This window comes from Lissotriton helveticus, chromosome 5_1 (assembly GCF_964261635.1).
Source record: "Lissotriton helveticus chromosome 5_1, aLisHel1.1, whole genome shotgun sequence".
Classification (NCBI taxonomy): domain Eukaryota; kingdom Metazoa; phylum Chordata; class Amphibia; order Caudata; family Salamandridae; genus Lissotriton; species Lissotriton helveticus.
The window spans coordinates 1,228,267,205-1,228,288,721 of record NC_136065.1 but is presented as its reverse complement, the minus strand read 5'-3'; the positions used below and the strand labels follow the sequence as shown (position 1 = coordinate 1,228,288,721).

At 40.6% G+C, this 21,517-nt stretch overlaps 1 protein-coding gene across 1 annotated transcript in view; it reads right to left on the bottom strand.

The window, feature by feature from the left end:
- The window catches only part of LOC144752607 (scavenger receptor cysteine-rich domain-containing protein DMBT1-like), a 1,088,995-nt gene that overhangs the window by 1,026,277 nt on the left and 41,201 nt on the right, over positions 1–21,517 (bottom strand). Inside the window, exons 5-6 of the mRNA XM_078640489.1 lie at positions 16,606–16,932; positions 14,712–14,745 (exon numbers count right to left, since the gene is read on the bottom strand). Coding sequence (XP_078496615.1) covers positions 14,712–14,745; positions 16,606–16,932 — 361 coding nt within the window. The remainder of the gene's footprint in view (positions 1–14,711; positions 14,746–16,605; positions 16,933–21,517) is intronic.

Genomic DNA, 21,517 nt, shown 5'->3' with positions numbered 1-21,517 from the left:
CTACATGCTTTATTCGGGAAAAAGAAGAAATCCTACCGCCTTATTATCTCGAGTCATTGCAGTAGCAACTCTCTTGTGTATTAACGTCATCGGACCGCCCCATACACACAACAAATGGTGTGTTTTAGTGAGGCTGTGTCGTTTCCAATTGGACCGCCATTTTTATATGAAATATATTGTTCTCTTTCTTCACATATACAATAACCGTATTTCTTTTTATTTATTACCATAGGGATGTTCAATTATTATTCAAGGCTCGTTCTGTTGAGTATAAGCAAACAGAGAAAGTATAAGGGTAACTACCGAGAGGTATCATCGTGACACCAATAAGTTAGTTAGACTCGGTAGTCTCAGTAGGACTATTTTTTACTCGTCGCATCCTGATTTACTGCGTTATGAACATTTTTTAGAAGTATCATGGTGACCACAGTTAAAGTATATCAATGGTAGCCATGGGGATTTTTATTAATCTTACTATGCTAATTGTGCATGTTGCTCAACCTGATTTTGCATATTAAGGTAACCATAGTTAGTCTCTGTGGTTTTACGGGTTACAGATTCTAAGTGTCTACATAAGAGCTAGAGGGCTCACTTAATAATTTTCTCCCAATCTTCTCGTTGAATTTAATCCCCCTCTCACACTGTTTTACGGGTTACAGATTCTAAGTGTCTACATAAGAGCTAGAGGACTCACTTAATAATTTTCTCCCAATCTTCTCTTGAATTTAATCCCCCTCTCACACTATTGAGGGTAGACATATAAAATTGTTCCCTTTTCTTCCTTTTGTCGTTACAGTTTCCTCCTCTTTTGCTCATTGTTACCCTCTCTAGTCCACATCATTTCAGATCATCAATCCCATGGCCGGCTGCCCTCCAATGTTCAGTGAGGGGCGTTCCAGTTTTATTTGTTCTGAGGGCAGAGCGATGTTCATTCAAACGAAGCCTGATTTCCCTGGATGTCTCTCCTACATAGGATTTCTGGCAGGGACATTGGATTAAGTAAATTGCATTTTTGGTCCTGCAGTTGATAAAGCTTTTTATATTTACAGATCTATCATATACTGTGATTTTATTGCCTTTGATAATACTTGCACAGTTTACACAACCACTACAGGGATGTGTCCCTGTGGGTAAAGGGTTGCCATCAATTGTTGCTTGCAAAGCCTTCGGCGTCTCCCTGTAAGTATGGACAAGAGAGTTCCGGATGGTTTTGTTTCTCCTGAATGAGAACATAGGCTTTGGAATAGGTGTATCAGTTTTGTCAGCTATCAAGTGCCAATTTCTATTAATAATGTTCTTGACTTGATGGCTGACTTGTGAGAAATTGGTGACAAACATAATCGGTTGTTGACCTTTTTGACTATCAACTTTTGGTTTAAAGAGGTTTTCTCTATTGAAATGTTTCGCACGTTTGTAGGCGTGCCTAACCATCCTTTTCGGATAGCCTCTCTCTAAAAAATTTCTCTTTCAGGATTGTTGCATGTCTATCATAGTCCGGCTTTGAGGTACAGTTTCTTCTTAACCGAAGAAATTGTCCAAAGGGAATATTGTTCTTCTGTGATGCAGGATGATTGCTATTAAAATGTAGCATACTGTTCCTATCAGTGGGCTTCGTGTATAGTTCCACAGTTAGATAGCCCTCTGTTTCTTTGATTATGATGTCGAGAAAATCCACACAATTTTTACTCATGTGTGAGGTGAATTTAAGATTTACATCGCCCAAATTGAGCCAGGTTAAAAAATCATTCAGAGTCTCCATATCACCGGTCCATATGAAGAATATGTCATCTATATACCGGCCCCATTCAGAGATGTTTTCGTAGAATGGGGCGGTTCTGTTGTAGATGTGCTTATCCTCAAATTTAGAGACATATAAGCAGGCCAGGCTCGGCGCACAGGTAGCCCCCATGCTGGTCCCCTTTATTTGTCTGAATAGTTGATCCTTATACATGAAGATATTAGAAGCACTTGAACGTAATGTTTCTTTAACAGTAAAACCAGCAGACAAAGGAGGTAGTGTAGTTATTATGGATAGTATAGACTATGATAACAGAATGTTCAAACTTTTAAACAATAGGTCACATTACCAAAAATCAAACAGGGAAGAGTGGGATACCTTGATGGAAGACATACGAAAAATGCTTAGATTAGCAAAGGATGAAGATATCATATGTGAAGAAGAATTCGCGTTCATGTTCAATACGGACCCCCTAATTCCAGCATTATATGGTCTCCCGAAGATCCACAAAGATACTTCAGACCCCCCCATGAGACCCATAGTATCCTGCATAGGATCACTTACTGAACCTTTGAGTAAGTACGTGGAGGTTTTTTTACAACCCTTGGTGCAAAAGCAAAAAGCTTACATCAAAGATACAACCTCAATGATTAAGAAGGTCGAAGGATTGAGTTTCAATCCGGAAACCCAAGTGTTAGTGACTTTGGACATCGAAGCACTATACACGAATATTCCTCAGGATGATACTATAGAAATTATGGAAGAAATTTTGAGTGGTAACCAACATGATATGACAGACCATCAAGTGTTCATTTTAGAATGTATAACTTTGATCCTTAAAAATAATATCTTCATGTATAAGGATCAACTATTCAGACAAATAAAGGGGACCAGCATGGGGGCTACCTGTGCGCCGAGCCTGGCCTGCTTATATGTCTCTAAATTTGAGGATAAGCACATCTACAACAGAACCGCCCCATTCTACAAAAACATCTCTGAATGGGGCCGGTATATAGATGACATATTCTTCATATGGACCGGTGATATGGAGACTCTGAATGATTTTTTAATCTGGCTCAATTTGGGCGATGTAAATCTTAAATTCACCTCACACATGAGTAAAAATTGTGTGGAATTCCTCGACATCATAATCAAAGAAACAGAGGGCTATCTAACTGTGGAACTATACACGAAGCCCACTGATAGGAACAGTATGCTACATTTTAATAGCAATCATCCTGCATCACAGAAGAACAATATTCCCTTTGGACAATTTCTTCGGTTAAGAAGAAACTGTACCTCAATGCCGGACTATGATAGACATGCAACAATCCTGAAAGAGAAATTTTTAGAGAGAGGCTATCCGAAAAGGATGGTTAGGCACGCCTACAAACGTGCGAAATATTTCAATAGAGAAAACCTCTTTAAACCAAAAGTTGATAGTCAAAAAGGTCAACAACCGATTATGTTTGTCACCAATTTCTCACAAGTCAGCCATCAAGTCAAGAACATTATTAATAGAAATTGGCACTTGATAGCTGACAAAACTGATACACCTATTCCAAAGCCTATGTTCTAATTCAGGAGAAACAAAACCATCCGGAACTCTCTTGTCCATACTTACAGGGAGACGCCGAAGGCTTTGCAAGCAACAATTGATGGCAACCCTTTACCCACAGGGACACATCCCTGTAGTGGTTGTGTAAACTGTGCAAGTATCATCAAAGGCAATAAAATCACAGTAAATGATAGATCTGTAAATATAAAAAGCTTTATCAACTGCAGGACCAAAAATGCAATTTACTTAATCCAATGTCCCTGCCAGAAATCCTATGTAGGAGAGACATCCAGGGAAATCAGGCTTCGTTTGAATGAACATTGCTCTGCCCTCAGAACAAATAAAACTGGAGCGCCCCTCACTGAACATTGGAGGGCAGCCGGCCATGGGATTGATGATCTGAAATGGTGTGGACTAGAGAGGGTAACAATGAGCAAAAGAGGAGGAAACTGTAACGACAAAAGGAAGAAAAGGGAACAATTTTATATGTCTACCCTCAATAGTGTGAGAGGGGGATTAAATTCAAGAGAAGATTGGGAGAAAATTATTAAGTGAGTCCTCTAGCTCTTATGTAGACACTTAGAATCTGTAACCCGTAAAACAGTGTGAGAGGGGGATTAAATTCAACGAGAAGATTGGGAGAAAATTATTAAGTGAGCCCTCTAGCTCTTATGTAGACACTTAGAATCTGTAACCCGTAAAACCACAGAGACTAACTATGGTTACCTTAATATCCAAAATCAGGTTGAGCAACATGCACAATTAGCATAGTAAGATTAATAAAAATCCCCATGGCTACCATTGATATACTTTAACTGTGGTCACCATGATACTTCTAAAAAATGTTCATAACGCAGTAAATCAGGATGCGACGAGTAAAAAATAGTCCTACTGAGACTACCGAGTCTAACTAACTTATTGGTGTCACGATGATACCTCTCGGTAGTTACCCTTATACTTTCTCTGTTTGCTTATACTCAACAGAACGAGCCTTGAATAATAATTGAACATCCCTATGGTAATAAATAAAAAGAAATACGGTTATTGTATATGTGAAGAAAGAGAACAATATATTTCATATAAAAATGGCGGTCCAATTGGAAACGACACAGCCTCACTAAAACACACCATTTGTTGTGTGTATGGGGCGGTCCGATGACGTTAATACACAAGAGAGTTGCTACTGCAATGACTCGAGATAATAAGGCGGTAGGATTTCTTCTTTTTCCCGAATAAAGCATGTAGCAGGCGCGGGAGTAATATAATATGAGTGTACATCGCTATAGTAACGCATTGGTTTTTTCAACCAATGAGAAGCGACAGCTGAAATGGCCTGTACCACTCGTAGGCTCACAGAGAAAACAGGAACAAACATCTCCATAGAAACGCATTTAGTGTCTCAACCAATGTGCACTCACAACGGAAACGCCCTGAACCAATACGCGGGCAAAAGGGAATGAGCAGCAGTGACGCGGTTAAACCCTAATAACAGTATCCACAACAGCGACTTTTTCCACCTATCGGGGAAAGCGGAATGCGCGCCCTATCAAAACGCGGCAGGCATTTAAACCAGGAAACACGGCGGCAACTATTCATTTCATTTTTCGGCAATTTGACCGGAGGTGACGGGCTGCCAGGAGCAAGGAGCAGGGAGGCCGACTACAACTAAAAAGGTAACAAAGAGAGGAACAAGACGAACCTAACTCAGGGGATATGATTATTTATAGACGGGGCCCTCTCTTGATAGTATAAATCATGGTGCGGATAAAATAATGATCATAAGTAAAACGCGCTCTTTTCCTAAGGGGGGCATATTAAGATAAATAGAGTATTCTTGTGATTTATAAACCAAACAACGCAAGGCAAATCTATAGCAGCTATGATAAACAACAGATGATATAATAACAAGAGCCTATTAATATATTTGCACTATATATTTACAGAGATCTACACAGTCACGTGATTATTCCCAGTCAAGTGACATGTTGCCCCCTGATTTTCGATCGCATCAAAGAAGATCAAGATAACAGCGGCGTTTGAATCCCTATTTATCTGGTAAGGGATGGGATGAGAATTAAGATGATCCCTGTGATCACTAGGAATTTAAAAACTGAACAAGTGAATGACTAATTGAATTTTTCAGGTAAAGAACCGCCCCAGTGATAATCATTACGGTGGCTCCTCCTGGCAGCAATACCCAACAAGAATATAGCAGACCGACAGGTATTAGGCTAATTGCATAAACATCTTTAAATAATAGATGGAGGATGGTCTATGTAATTACATAAACTAAGGGTAATACTTATGTCTCTAGGTCCATAGACAACTCCTGAATCCCGCCTATTAATGCAGCAGGCTACTAAATGAATATTGGATCAATACCCAAATTAAAGAGGTATGGAGTGATGACAATGCTTATCTGGGAATTGTGAATAACCAGTTAGAAAAATAACATAAGTATCAAAGGATGGCCGACTAAAAAGAAATATCTTCTGTCTAGATCTATCACACCTGTTAATTGAATACGGCAGTTGGTGATTCTTCTTGTATCGATAAACCCTTAGAAAACGTCTGGGGTTAGTCAGTACCCTCCAGCAGAGCCATTTTCACTTTTCTGGAATAAGGTAGGCTGACTGTAGATAATGTTTTGATAATGTAACTAACAGCAGTGGAATATTGAATTCCAAGGGAAAGGCAAACAAAGTTGAACTGTGGAGTCATGCAAGAAAAGCGAGTAAATATTGAATAACCGAAGGGGAATATGTACATGATACCATGAAAATATTAGGTTTGATGTAAAAAACGAAGTGCTTACTTATCTGGGTTAAATGTACAAAACTGTGAAGGCAAAAAAAAGCATATGTAACTATCAACACAAGAAATGTGACAAAATGGAGAACGGAGATAGTGTTGTATAACGATGTATTAATGTGACAATGGATGGTAATTCTGTGTTTCTTAACTGTTTAGAATCAGTCCTGAAGAAGGTGTTCAAAGAAAAAAACCGAAACGCCGCGTCGACTTTTGTGATTCTTTTCGTTTTTAATTATGTTGTATAAAAGTCAATGTTTTTATTATGAGGTACACTTGTCCAAATTGAACATGGTTTTTTAATTGTTTTTAATTTTGTACATGAATTATAATTGATTGTGTTAATTGATTTTGTTAAATAAATTTGAAACAAGAGTTTTTTACCAAACATGTGTTGCGATATGTCTCAGATATCTTTATAGCCTGAAGTACTTTGTATTGTTGAACATCTGTCCCCTATGTCCTGTTGCATCTTTGCCTTTCCCGCCTATTAAGCTGGCATGCTGTCTATAGTTAGATACCCTCAGTAATAATACTGAACCTGGATATATCCTCTGATGTCTATTTTGTAATTGGGACTTTTTCTTTTGACACTAATATTTCCCCCCAGTCCCTTATAAGCCTGTGTGGGGTCCTCCTCCCTTTGTTTATAGATTTATACTCAGCTCGTGAGCTGAGGAGGTGTTCAATTGTACTGCAAATTAGCAGAGTGGTTAAAATTTAAAATACCACAACACAATCTTTAGTGTTCGCAATAATAATGGAAGGAATAAAGACATACAGCTTTTCCGAAGATCAATTTAACCAACTGATAAATAGCAAATCCCGTAATACCACTACAATTAGGTTAGATAAATCTGATGAGGAACAATGGGAGAAACTTTGGAACTTAAAAAAGAAAACTGTGAGGGCTGAACTCCATGCGGAGTTCCTAGTAGAGTACTGTAAAAACGGGATCATACCCAAGGGTCTCCAGGTCACGAATGAACCCGGTATTTTTATAACAGATAGGAAATTCATTGAAAAATGGACACTGGTAGCCAATCGGTGTAGTAGGGATTGGATTCTACTAATAATAGAAACAGCTAATGAATTCCTAGTAATCGAAAGAAAAGAAATAGAAGACTTAGAGAGCCAATTACAACAGAGTACAGCACTAGAGGATGCTAGAGCTAAACTAGAGGAGATCCAAAACGATGTAGCTGGATATAGTGAATATCTAATTAAAAAGAAGAGCAATAAACTGAAAAAGGACATTGAGAATTATAACCCTGAATTTGTCTATCCCTATCTGCAAAAAGACTTTTATGAGCGACCTAGGGAACAATTTCAATCCCGTAGACAGTGGCAGAACCAACCCAGAAATCAACCTAGAAAAAGGGTTAGGTTTTTTGATTCATCGTACACAAGTACAGACTCAGAGAGTGAATCAACAAATGAAAAAAGTAAAAACGGGGAAACTAGCAAACAACAACAACCGATTCTGAAAGAAGGTTTGTCTTTTTTAGAGAAACACAACCAAACATTCGGGCAACAACGAGGGAGAGGGAGAGGTCGAAACAACTACAACCATCAATCCCAATATGTACAGGCCCAACACCCTCAACGTCCACGAACCAGAAGTCAGAAACAATGGGACTAATGAACTCCCAAAAGGGAGCAGTAGTGAACCTTTCAAATCATCAGTTGACATCTATAGAGACTAAACTTTTTGAAAGGGGCTTAGGATACGCTGTTTGCTCACCTGTAGATAGATATGCCCTCGAAAGAGATTTACAAAATTTCTTCAGGAAAGTAAGACTGCAAATTATTTTTGATGGGAAAGACAAACCCCCCAAAGAAAATAAATCAGGGTTGAAAAATAAATCTACTTGGACTCCAGCAATCAATACTGTCCACAAAGATGTGGAAGCCTTTGAGAGGTCTGTAGATAAAAGTGTGGACAATCTGATAAAACATAAAACCTGGACACCTTTTAATTTAACCAAAGAAGAGAAAAAAGCACTAGAAGCACTTGAACGTAATGTTTCTTTAACAGTAAAACCAGCAGACAAAGGAGGTAGTGTAGTTATTATGGATAGTATAGACTATGATAACAGAATGTTCAAACTTTTAAACAATAGGTCACATTACCAAAAATCAAACAGGGAAGAGTGGGATACCCTGATGGAAGACATACGAAAAATGCTTAGATTAGCAAAGGATGAAGATATCATATGTGAAGAAGAATTCGCGTTCATGTTCAATACGGACCCCCTAATTCCAGCATTATATGGTCTCCCGAAGATCCACAAAGATACTTCAGACCCCCCCCATGAGACCCATAGTATCCTGCATAGGATCACTTACTGAACCTTTGAGTAAGTATGTGGAGGTTTTTTTACAACCCACGGGGCAAAAGGAAAAAGCTTACATCAAAGATACAACCTCAATGATTAAGAAGGTCGAAGGATTGAGTTTCAATCCGGAAACCCAAGTATTAGTGACTTTGGACATCGAAGCACTATACAGGAATATTCCTCAGGATGATACTATAGAAATTATGGAAGAAATTTTGAGTGGTAACCAACATGATATGACAGACCATCAAGTGTTCATTTTAGAATGTATAACTTTGATCCTTAAAAATAATATCTTCATGTATAAGGATCAACTATTCAGACAAATAAAGGGGACCAGCATGGGGGCTACCTGTGCGCCGAGCCTGGCCTGCTTATATGTCTCTAAATTTGAGGATAAGCACCTCTACAACAGAACCGCCCCATTCTACGAAAACATCTCTGAATGGGGCCGGTATATAGATGACATATTCTTCATATGAACCGGTGATATGGAGACTCTGAATGATTTTTTAATCTGGCTCAATTTGGGCGATGTAAATCTTAAATTCACCTCACACATGAGTAAAAATTGTGTGGAATTCCTCGACATCATAATCAAAGAAACAGAGGGCTATCTAACTGTGGAACTATACACGAAGCCCACTGATAGGAACAGTATGCTACATTTTAATAGCAATCATCCTGCATCACAGAAGAACAATATTCCCTTTGGACAATTTCTTCGGTTAAGAAGAAACTGTACCTCAATGCCGGACTATGATAGACATGCAACAATCCTGAAAGAGAAATTTTTAGAGAGAGGCTATCCGAAAAGGATGGTTAGGCACGCCTACAAACGTGCAAAATATTTCAATAGAGATAACCTCTTTAAACCAAAAGTTGATAGTCAAAAAGGTCAACAACCGATTATGTTTGTCACCAATTTCTCACAAGTCAGCCATCAAGTCAAGAACATTATTAATAGAAATTGGCACTTGATAGCTGACAAAACTGATACACCTATTCCAAAGCCTATGTTCTCATTCAGGAGAAACAAAACCATCCGGAACTCTCTTGTCCATACTTACAGGGAGACGCCGAAGGCTTTGCAAGCAACAATTGATGGCAACCCTTTACCCACAGGGACACATCCCTGTAGTGGTTGTGTAAACTGTGCAAGTATCATCAAAGGCAATAAAATCACAGTAAATGATAGATCTGTAAATATAAAAAGCTTTATCAACTGCAGGACCAAAAATGCAATTTACTTAATCCAATGTCCCTGCGAGAAATCCTATGTAGGAGAGACATCCAGGGAAATCAGGCTTCGTTTGAATGAACATCGCTCTGCCCTCAGAACAAATAAAACTGGAGCGCCCCTCACTGAACATTGGAGGGCAGCCGGCCATGGGATTGATGATCTGAAATGGTGTGGACTAGAGAGGGTAACAATGAGCAAAAGAGGAGGAAACTGTAACGACAAAAGGAAGAAAAGGGAACAATTTTATATGTCTACCCTCAATAGTGTGAGAGGGGGATTAAATTCAAGAGAAGATTGGGAGAAAATTATTAAGTGAGTCCTCTAGCTCTTATGTAGACACTTAGAATCTGTAACCCGTAAAACAGTGTGAGAGGGGGATTAAATTCAACGAGAAGATTGGGAGAAAATTATTAAGTGAGCCCTCTAGCTCTTACGTAGACACTTAGAATCTGTAACCCGTAAAACCACAGAGACTAACTATGGTTACCTTAATATCCAAAATCAGGTTGAGCAACATGCACAATTAGCATAGTAAGATTAATAAAAATCCCCATGGCTACCATTGATATACTTTAACTGTGGTCACCATGATACTTCTAAAAAATGTTCATAACGCAGTAAATCAGGATGCGACGAGTAAAAAATAGTCCTACTGAGACTACCGAGTCTAACTAACTTATTGGTGTCACGATGATACCTCTCGGTAGTTACCCTTATACTTTCTCTGTTTGCTTATACTCAACAGAACGAGCCTTGAATAATAATTGAACATCCCTATGGTAATAAATAAAAAGAAATACGGTTATTGTATATGTGAAGAAAGAGAACAATATATTTCATATAAAAATGGCGGTCCAATTGGAAACGACACAGCCTCACTAAAACACACCATTTGTTGTGTGTATGGGGCGGTCCGATGACGTTAATACACAAGAGAGTTGCTACTGCAATGACTCGAGATAATAAGGCGGTAGGATTTCTTCTTTTTCCCGAATAAAGCATGTAGCAGGCGCGGGAGTAATATAATATGAGTGTACATCGCTATAGTAACGCATTGGTTTTTTCAACCAATGAGAAGCGACAGCTGAAATGGCCTGTACCACTCGTAGGCTCACAGAGAAAACAGGAACAAACATCTCCATAGAAACGCATTTAGTGTCTCAACCAATGTGCACTCACAACGGAAACGCCCTGAACCAATACGCGGGCAAAAGGGAATGAGCAGCAGTGACGCGGTTAAACCCTAGTAACAGTATCCACAACAGCGACTTTTTCCACCTATCGCGGAAAGCGGAATGCACGCCCTATCAAAACGCGGCAGGCATTTAAACCAGGAAACACGGCGGCAACTATTCATTTCATTTTTCGGCAATTTGACCGGAGGTGAACGGGCTGCCAGGAGCAAGGAGCAGGGAGGCCGACTACAACTAAAAAGGTAACAAAGAGAGAAACAAGACGAACCTAACTCAGGGGATATGATTATTTATAGACGGGGCCCTCTCTTGATAGTATAAATCATGGTGCGGATAAAATAATGATCATAAGTAAAACGCGCTCTTTTCCTAAGGGGGGCATATTAAGATAAATAGAGTATCCTTGTGATTTATAAACCAAACAACGCAAGGCAAATCTATAGCAGCTATGATAAACAACAGATGATATAATAACAAGAGCCTATTAATAATATTTGCACTATATATTTACAGAGAACTACACAGTCACGTGATTATTCCCAGTCAAGTGACATGTTGCCCGCTGATTTTCGATCGCATCAAAGAAGATCAAGATAACAGCGGCGTTTGAATCCCTATTTATCTGGTAAGGGATGGGATGAGAATTAAGATGATCCCTGTGATCACTAGGAATTTAAAAACTGAACAAGTGAATGACTAATTGAATTTTTCAGGTAAAGAACCGCCCCAGTGATAATCATTACGGTGGCTCCTCCTGGCAGCAATACCCAACAAGAATATAGCAAACCGACAGGTATTAGGCTAATTGCATAAACATCTTTAAATAATAGATGGAGGATGGTCTATGTAATTACATAAACTAAGGGTAATACTTATGTCTCTAGGTCCATAGACAACTCCTGAAGCCCGCCTATTAATGCAGCTGGCTACTAAATGAATATTGGATCAATACCCAAATTAAAGAGGTATGGAGTGATGACAATGCTTATCTGGGAATTGTGAATAACCAGTTAGAAAAATAACATAAGTATCAAAGGATGGCCGACTAAAAAGAAATATCTTCTGTCTAGATCTATCACACCTGTTAATTGAATACGGCAGTTGGTGATTCTTCTTGTATCGATAAACCCTTAGAAAACGTCTGGGGTTAGTCAGTACCCTCCAGCAGAGCCATTTTCACTTTTCTGGAATAAGGTAGGCTGACTGTAGATAATGTTTTGATAATGTAACTAACAGCAGTGGAATATTGAATTCCAAGGGAAAGGCAAACAAAGTTGAACTGTGGAGTCATGCAAGAAAAGCGAGTAAATATTGAATAACCGAAGGGGAATATGTACATGATACCATGAAAATAATAGGTTTGATGTAAAAAACGAAGTGCTTACTTATCTGGGTTAAATGTACAAAACTGTGAAGGCAAAAAAAAGCATATGTAACTATCAACACAAGAAATGTGACAAAATGGAGAACGGAGATAGTGTTGTATAACGATGTATTAATGTGACAATGGATGGTAATTCTGTGTTTCTTAACTGTTTAGAATCAGTCCTGAAGAAGGTGTTCAAAAAAAAAAAAACGAAACGCCGCGTTGACTTTTGTGATTCTTTTCGTTTTTAATTATGTTGTATAAAAGTCAATGTTTTTATTATGAGGTACACTTGTCCAAATTGAACATGGTTTTTTAATTGTTTTTAATTTTGTACATGAATTATAATTGATTGTGTTAATTGATTTTGTTAAATAAATTTGAAACAAGAGTTTTTTTACCAAACATGTGTTGCGATATGTCTCAGATATCTTTATAGCCTGAAGTACTTTGTATTGTTGAACATCTGTCCCCTATGTCCTGTTGCATCTTTGCCTTTCCCGCCTATTAAGCTGGCATGCTGTCTATAGTTAGATACCCTCAGTAATAATACTGAACCTGGATATATCCTCTGATGTCTATTTTGTAATTGGGACTTTTTCTTTTGACACTAATCTTTCCCCCCAGTCCCTTATAAGCCTGTGTGGGGTCCTCCTCCATTTGTTTATAGATTGGTACCCTATTGGCACATAAATCATGAGGGCGGTGCATGGAACAACCGCATCTGCTTCATAGTTGCCAGTTTCTCTGCGATACTAGTAACATCCACAGGTTTTGGGCTTATACAGTGCTATACATGCAGACATGCTCTCACCCGTCACTACTGTGCGAGCATTGGGAGGAGGACGTAGTCTCTCCCATAATAGATGAAGATTAGGCAATAATTTGGGAGGCAGAAACCAAAATATCCTGCAATGCCCATTTCAAGCTTATGCACTATTACATATTGCATCGAGCTTACCTTATAACTCAGAAGCTAATCGTCTATTTCCCGATGGCCCCCCCTGAATGCCATAGTTGTTATTTTGGTATTGGGGATTTCATACACACGTCATGGAGTTGTAGTTGTTTAATCCCTTACTGGATAGAAGTGGTGTGCCTGCTAGCTGTGGTCACAGACCGCTCCCTAACCCCATCTCCTAAATTCTGCTTACTATGCCTTTACACCCAATCAGTTAAACACAAAATCACAGCACGGTTCATAGACTTGGACCTTGGGTTGGTTAAGTTCATGATCACAATGCAGTGGAAACAGCTGACAGGTTCTTACAGTGAGCGCTGGAGGTCAAACCTCCTGCAGTGGGTGACTGGGAGGAAGGTGCCTTGATGCAGGAGTGATCCTCATGAGCTTGGGAGACACGGCTGACTTGACTTACAGGGTAACACAGCCAATAGCTATGGCTCTCTATTTGGAGTAAGGGGGGTGAGAGGTGACCACTGAATTACCCAAGACTAAACTTCCTCTGACCATTGGGCCGACGTGGCACTGTAGAAAGAGCCTAACCCACAACAGACCTGCTGAGGCACCTGAACGCTGGCGGGATCCAGGTGTGCGTGGTGGACTTAGATGCTTTCCTACATACACTTGGTTCCTTCAACTAACTTTATGAGGGGAGACAGCAGACACCATGGGAGTTGAGGGGAGGGATAGGGAGAGGTTGAAGACACACCCGAGCGATAACAGGACACCAACCTCCACCCCTTTTCTGTTGGAGCGGCCGTTGGACACCCCTCCAGCGTCCCTGGAGAGATTGACATTTCATAATATGTGTACACTGATTCGGATCTTCGAGGTGTCTCATGCTTGTTATTAATCGGCAGGGGTTGGAATATACGTAGATGTTCCTGTTATTTGGATTGCATGTGTATACATTAGTGGTTTTCCTCTGCCACTGTCGTGAATGCGAATAAAGTTTGTTTACATAACAAATTAGCACAGGCAACAAAGGCAATTTATGAGATTTATGGAGTGGGTTGTGAAAGCATTCCAAGAAGCAGTAGCAATCAGAATTTTTAAGAATCACATTGGCATATCATTTTATATTACATTACCCGACAAGCAGGGCGCATGAGGGGTAAATAAGGGACAGGGGAAAGGCAGAGGAACACGATTTGGTAGGGATACTAAGTGAGAGAAAAAAAAATACTTTATAAAATAATCAACATCTTTGAAGACTTTTAAAACAGAGAGAGGGAGAGAAGGTGTGCGTTTTTGTTCGTGTGTATGTAAAAATGTCTGATGAATTCCGACAGACACCTCATTACACTCGACTGAAAGCAGCTGTTCACAACTATTGAACACAAAGTATATTTATTAGAGGGTGTAGCAACCCCCCCAAAATACTCCTCCCCCAAAGCTACGTCCCTGCCCACGGGTACCTAATCCACCGATAGTGGATGGTTAAAGCAAGCATGTGACTAAAAACTGATATTTTATTTCACAATGAGAACCAGCTGAGAAACATACCTGAGGGGCTGTGGGTCGAAATTTGAGCAGCTGTGAAGACAGAAATTGAACATCATGTTAGAGATGATGACATCAGGAAGTAAATTTAAGTGTGTAACAGCCTGCAGATTTACAGTGGTTGTCCTGTTTCAAGAATCTAGTCCAAGAATTATATTACTCGTTACTGTTTACACGTCCCCAAGAAGGTCTCTGAGGCCTGCTTACAAACTCTACAAGAACATTTAAGAAGAGTTTTCAATTCAAACGAACTATCAACCCTCAGGATGTGATCAGGATGTGATCATTCGGGCAAACCGAGGGAGAAAATGCAGGAATACTTCAATTGCACAGATGGGCTGAACAGGTTTTCCTTCTGGACAAACAGTGAAATAAATATATTATAAACATCTGAACCCAGTAACACTCCGAGTTACTATGGAATGTGCTGTGGCCCATCTCACTTCACCTGTCAAGTCAGACTATAAAAAGTACTAGTTCGTAGCTAATGTCCCCTTTAAGTTGAAAGTAGTGGAAAAGTCAGCAACTCTTCAACTAAAACAGCTTTTCAGTGTCCTGGCAGTTCGGCTTTCCTCTCATTAGGGGTACAAACATTGGATTCATACATCTCAGTCTTTAGATCTTCATCTCTTTCTGGTCTCTCATTAAAACTTGGACAAAATAGATTTTTCCATTCAAGGGCAAGATCAGTTTCATGTTTCGATGTCAATAGACTTTGGGGCATATTATCAAGGGGGTTTATCTCCGTTTTTTTGGCTTTAAAAGCCAAGAAAGCGGAGATAAAATGATCTCCCTATTACCTAGCTGTCGCTAACACCAGTTAGCAACAGCTAGTAGGAGATAGCGACCATCTTGGGGCCCACTTTGCATGTCAGTGATATTTATCACTAATGACATGCAAAGTGGGCGTGCCAAGATGTTAGCGACTGGAAACAGTCGCTAACATCGCTATCTCCTATTACCAACTTTTGGAGATATTCGCGCTAAGCGCGAATATCTCCAAAAGCTAACACCTGCCCTGAGCAGTTATTAGCCATGTTATCCAATGGGAGGTGGATAACATGGCTAAGAGCATTAGCTCGGCAATGCATGGATATAGCTGACTATTCAGCGATATCCATGCATTGCGGACGTTTTTTATCGCATTTGCGATAAACCTTGGTAATACCAAGGTTTATCTGCGATAAAAATTGCCGCAGCTCAGCGGTAAATTTTTGTCTCTAACCAAGCAATAGCGATAATTATCGCTATTGCTTGGTAATATGCCCCTAGGTTTCAATAGTTTAAATATGAATACCTTATGTCTATGGGTCCCGTTTTAATCAGACATTTGTCTGCATTGATCAATATTTACTTTTGCTTATTGTATGTATCCATATTTATATTGGACTTCGACACAAAATGTGACCGCAACTGGTATATGTCAGTATATATTGAATAGTACATGTATGTTCATATTTAAATGTCTAATGCATTTTGATACTACATGTATCCATGTGTGATATAAGTGCACTCAGATAAAAACAATTATTTTTATTAAAGTATTGTAGCTCACACACATTCACATCTGCAGCTCTTTAATGTTAATGTTAATTAGAAGACATTCCATACTTTTTTAATGACCTGAGCTATTAGTCTTAGTTAACAGTAATAAAAAAATAATCTGAAATATTTTTTTTCTATTTGTATCGCATATTTAAAAATAAAAAACAGACAGAAATATAGATGTTTTTCTCTCTGTATTATCTGTAAAATCAGTAAAAACTGAAAACTGTGAGGCCTAATAATGGCCACTATAGGTATTTAGTGGTAAACATTTCCTCACATTGAGCTTCAAAGCAATCTCTTGAGCGGGGTTACATGAACGCACTTTATGGCCACTCCTAGACGTACCTGAGCAGATCACGCCGGCATCCTCGCCATGCACGCAGTTGTGAACGTTCCATCCACTGCTTGGACAACTCCAAAGGTAGGCTTCATTTCCCCTGCAGTTCATGTCGTCCAAGAGAATACTGCCATTGCCAGGATCAAAATAAGCATTACTTGGGGCAGACGTGGCATTTCCACACTGTAGTTGCATGCACACAACGTTTGCGTCGCTCATGTCCCATCCGTCATCGCACACTGTTCCCCATGCACCCGCGTAGTACACCTCCACACGTCCAGCACAGCGGTCCCAGCCATTGGCAAGTCTAAGAAGGTGAGGAGACTCTGTGGAGGCTAAAGAGAATGAAATCATAAGCTGAACACCAATGCCTCTATGACACAAACAATGTCTATTTAAACTAAGCACAGATTGCAGAATGCCAAAGAGTTGCAATTACATTTGCTTCTCATTTGTTGACAATAAAAGAACCTTCACTCCTGCTTGACAACAAATCACTCATTCATTTTGCAAAGTCAAATATCTGGACACAGCATTCAGCCTTAATTACCGTCCAAGAAGTGTCAGAGGCAGGTTTTGTGCCAGAGTAGGCAAAATGCTTCATGAGGAGTGACATAATTAGTCACACATGTTGACTTTTCAACCTTGAGGAGATATAAATGTAGCAGTGAAGAGTGGAAGTTGGAAAGTCCAGCAATGATGAGAAATAAATCTATGGTACAAATTGCACACAGCTCTCCATGAGAGAGAGAGAGAGAGAGAGAGATAAGTGCTCCAGGAGTTTGGATGGTGGATGTCTATCAAATAGCGTGCATAATGTGTACCTCCTTAATTTGCTAAAAAGCCTCCGGTTTGATGGGTCACACTCATGATATAGTCCAGCACCTCCCTGTATTTCCACTGTGTGCCAAGCAGGCCTAATCCCCACCTGGGTTTTTTTTTATTTACCTTCCATGAGAAAATTCGGCAAACTGTGTGAAAACTGTGCATTTCTCTAAAACATCAAGGGTATATGATGCAGTTGAAAAAATCAGAAAGTGCTATTTTACTTGCTCTATTAGTGTATACATTTAATGTAGCATTTTTATCACTTCTATATTACATTTCCTCTGCTTCCATATCCTGCATCTTCCCAGTCATAGATTATGATGACAATCTACTTGGAAGGGACAGAGTGGAAACAATTAGTTACACAGAACTCCTGCTCCTGGAGTACAGAATCACAAAGAAGTGTGAGATGTCTGCACCTGGCTGTCATCAGTACAACTGAATCAGAAATCGGGGAAAGAAAAAGGACCAGGGCTCACTTAAAGAACCACCCCCCTCCCATCACCTTTCACAACAGAGACTGCAGTCCCACCCAATTATCCTTACTTTCCAAGAAATGGAAATGCTCAGGAAGACTAATCAGCAGCTCTTTTTCAACTGAAGTGCTTCACAGAATGCATAAAGGAGCCCTGTCAACATGCCCTTCACTTAAGCATTTAAGTCTTCTCCTTCCACCTACTGCAATGTGAGCAATACACTTCCACTGTCTGAGTGCAATCCTCAACCTCCATCTCCTTCTTATGCAAGCCCCGGCCAGGCGCCTCCCTTACTCAGCCTCACACATACGCACCATTCAGGTACCACATACGCTTCATCACTAGACACGTGCCAATACCACTGATTCCCAAACACGAAATACTTGCATCACCACTATACTTGCTAAACCCAAAGACAGGGAAAGTAGTCCTCTGTCTAAAATTAGGGCACAATTAGTGGGTCCTTGCACTAATAGTGCAAGGCCACGTCTTGGGTTCTGTGCACAATCAAGATTAGTGTGATATCAGGGCCAAAAATTAAGCCAGGAAACCAGATAAATGCAGTTGGCAGGGGAACATGCCTGTTTACCATGCAGTGGGCATTCCCATTCCTACAACCAGCAGCATCTTTTACCAGATCTAATATTTCTGTATTGAGTTATGGATTTCCGCTTCCCCTTCATACTTTGTATGGGCAGGAATAGGGAGAGTATGGTTCTGCTATGTAATGGAAGTCCAGGGTTTATACTGAGTTACAGATCACATTTCATTACACTCACATGCTGTGTTTACAGCCCAATCATTAGATGATGGTTTGTCAGCAACTGCATGATGTGAAATTCTGTGGGTTTAGAAGTGACACCCCTTCCACATCATGTGTGTGCATGCTTAGATTTCTGAGTCTGACAATCCAGAGCATGTATGTGTGTCTCCTCCCGAGTGAGAAGGCCCGAATCATTTACACCCCCAGGTGTACTAGAGGCATCTATGGACAATCCCAAAACTCGCTCATTATGCTACAGCCCTCCAGGAACTATTGGAAGCTGACCATTTCTCTAAAGTCCCTTCGCTTATGAACATTAAAGAGTTGCTGTACGTCCGTGAGCTGTCTGATCTCTGGGGCCATTCTGCTACCACTTGATTTCTATCTAGGAATTCACTGAAGTCATTCTACCGGGCAGCCACAGTGGCCACTGACTCTAGGAAGGCTGCTTCTTCTAAGCTTGTTAGCAAATTTATTGATTTCAAGTGTTTGTGTGGGTATGAGTCATATAGGGATCAGGTAACTGTTGCCATGTACAAGAATTTATACTTCCAGATCAGAGTGGGCGCTCTCCCGCTAAGATCCTCTACCTCAAAATGATCTTGCGGGGGCACTGACATTTGTCCAGCTTGTAACTCCTCAGTTGGGAGTGTCTCAAACATACTCTTTGCCTGCCTAGCTTATACCCGTCTCCGTAGAACTTGGCTAGCACCTACCTGTGGACACCTAGGCAAATGCAGCCATTCTGGTGCTCATCACATATTGAAATCAGATTGCAGCCAAACTTATGCCATTTCAGTAGCCAAGTTCTTGGGTGCCATGTGGATACTTTGTAGAAAGTCACGCCCTCCTCACCCTTAGTTTTACACTGACCCTTCTGCCACACCCTTGTCTCTTTTTGATATCTTGCATGTAGTAACACCAATGGCGCTCTTTGCGCTATTTCTGTATTTTGTTTTATTGTTTTATTGCATAAATTATGGTGCATATCTTATGAATCAAGTACTTTTACACTGAAATGTACTGTTTTATTTATTTATGTATTTGCATTTGCACTTTTATGGCCCTGGAGGCCGAAATAAAGCTACTTGACTCCTTGAGTGAGGGAATCTTAGATTTCATCTTGACTAGAGTGTCAGGCTCAGTAGTTAGACTATGCATGCATGAGGTATAGGTGGTGTGACTTCCAGATCTAGGCCATTCACATGATCTGTCCATTTCACATCTTGGACATTTAGTCTCACATTGTAATCCAGAAGCAAGCCTGAATCTGAGATTTCCTCTATTTTGGAATGTAAGTCTCAGCAGAGTGAGCATGCTTGCACATGAAATATAAGGAATGCCATATACATACATGCTCACTCTCAATCTACTGAAATTTGAGATTTACTATGGACTGTGTTAGACCTGGCATCTTTGGCGTGGCTTACCCTGTCTTTTTGCCTCTACCTCCTGTATTTTTGACACTGTGCTGGATTTTGTTTTTGATGGTTTAGATGCTTTGGGCACTTTGCCACTGCTGATCAGTGTCAAAGTGCAAGTGCGCCCTGTGTAAATTGTTATTGTAATTGGTTATCCATGATTGGCATATTTGTATCACCAAGATGTCCCTAGTAAAATGCACTGAGTGTGCCAGGGCTGGTGATACAAATGCTACTAGTGGGCCTGCAGCACTGAATGTGCCACCCATAAGAGTAGCCTTAAAATGGTGTCTCAGGCCTGCCCCCTCAGTGCCTGTGTGCAGTCTGTGAACTGCCATGTCTACCTGGTCAGTGTCCTCACTGACCAGGCCTAACCCTTCCCTTTCTGTACACATTGGTCACCCCTATAGAAGGCCCAAGGTACCCGCTTGGGCAGGGTGCAGTGTATGTGAAAGGTAGAGCATGTGCTAGTGCAGGTGACATGCTCTGGTGGTGAATTACAGCCATTTTCGTTTTTCACTATTGTAAGGCTTTCTTGCCCATAGGCTATCATGGGGAATGCTGGCTACAGTGGTTACCTGCATATCTTCCCATAGGAGCAAGATAGGACGTAAAAGTCTGGTATCCCTGAACTCAGCATTTAATAACACATCTTTTAGGAAAAGTGTTTTTTAAATCCTGTGTTTGAGAACAGCACTTTTAGAAAGTGGCTGTTCTCTTGTCTGACCTTTCTGTGTGCCTTGGCCTGTTTGTGAATTGACTGTCTGGTTTGTGAGTAACAGGGGCTGGGTGGCTCCCAGAAGCTGAGTGGGCCATCCCTGGCTGAATAGCTCCACCTGCATCTAGAGTGGTGGGAGGGGTTTAGCACCTGGGCCTGAAAAGGGCTGTGCCTGCCTTCCACAATGCTGGCTCCACCTCCTGCTGGGCGGCTGACGACCCTGCCCCTCTCCCAGAAAGGAAAAGAGAGGCCGGAAAAACAAAGTGCTCAAGGAACCCCCAGAACTGGTTAAGACCGGGCTCAAAGCCCTCCTGCGCAAAGGGAACAAAGACTTTTAGGGGTATAAGTACAGGACCCCAGACTACAGAAAATTAGATCATCCTGGAATCAAGAAGGAAGCTCTGCCAAGGAGAAAGCTGGAAGACTGAAGAAGGAAGACTGTCCTGCTGTTGCTTTGCTGGACTGACCTGCAGTTGCTTTGCTGCCAAGGAGAGGGAAAGGACTTTGATTTGTGCTATGTCCCCTTGCTTGAAGGCATTTCCAAGGGCTTGAAGAAGAGCTGGCTCCCTGTTAAGAAGTCCCAGGAACAAAAGGACTTCACCCCCAGCTTCCCAGAACTCTGCTGAGAGAGTTCTGTCCTTCCTAGAGTGCTTGGGCCAGTTGTGGTGCCTCTGGAAGTTGCCCCATTGTTGGGAAGCTGGAAACCAAGATTTT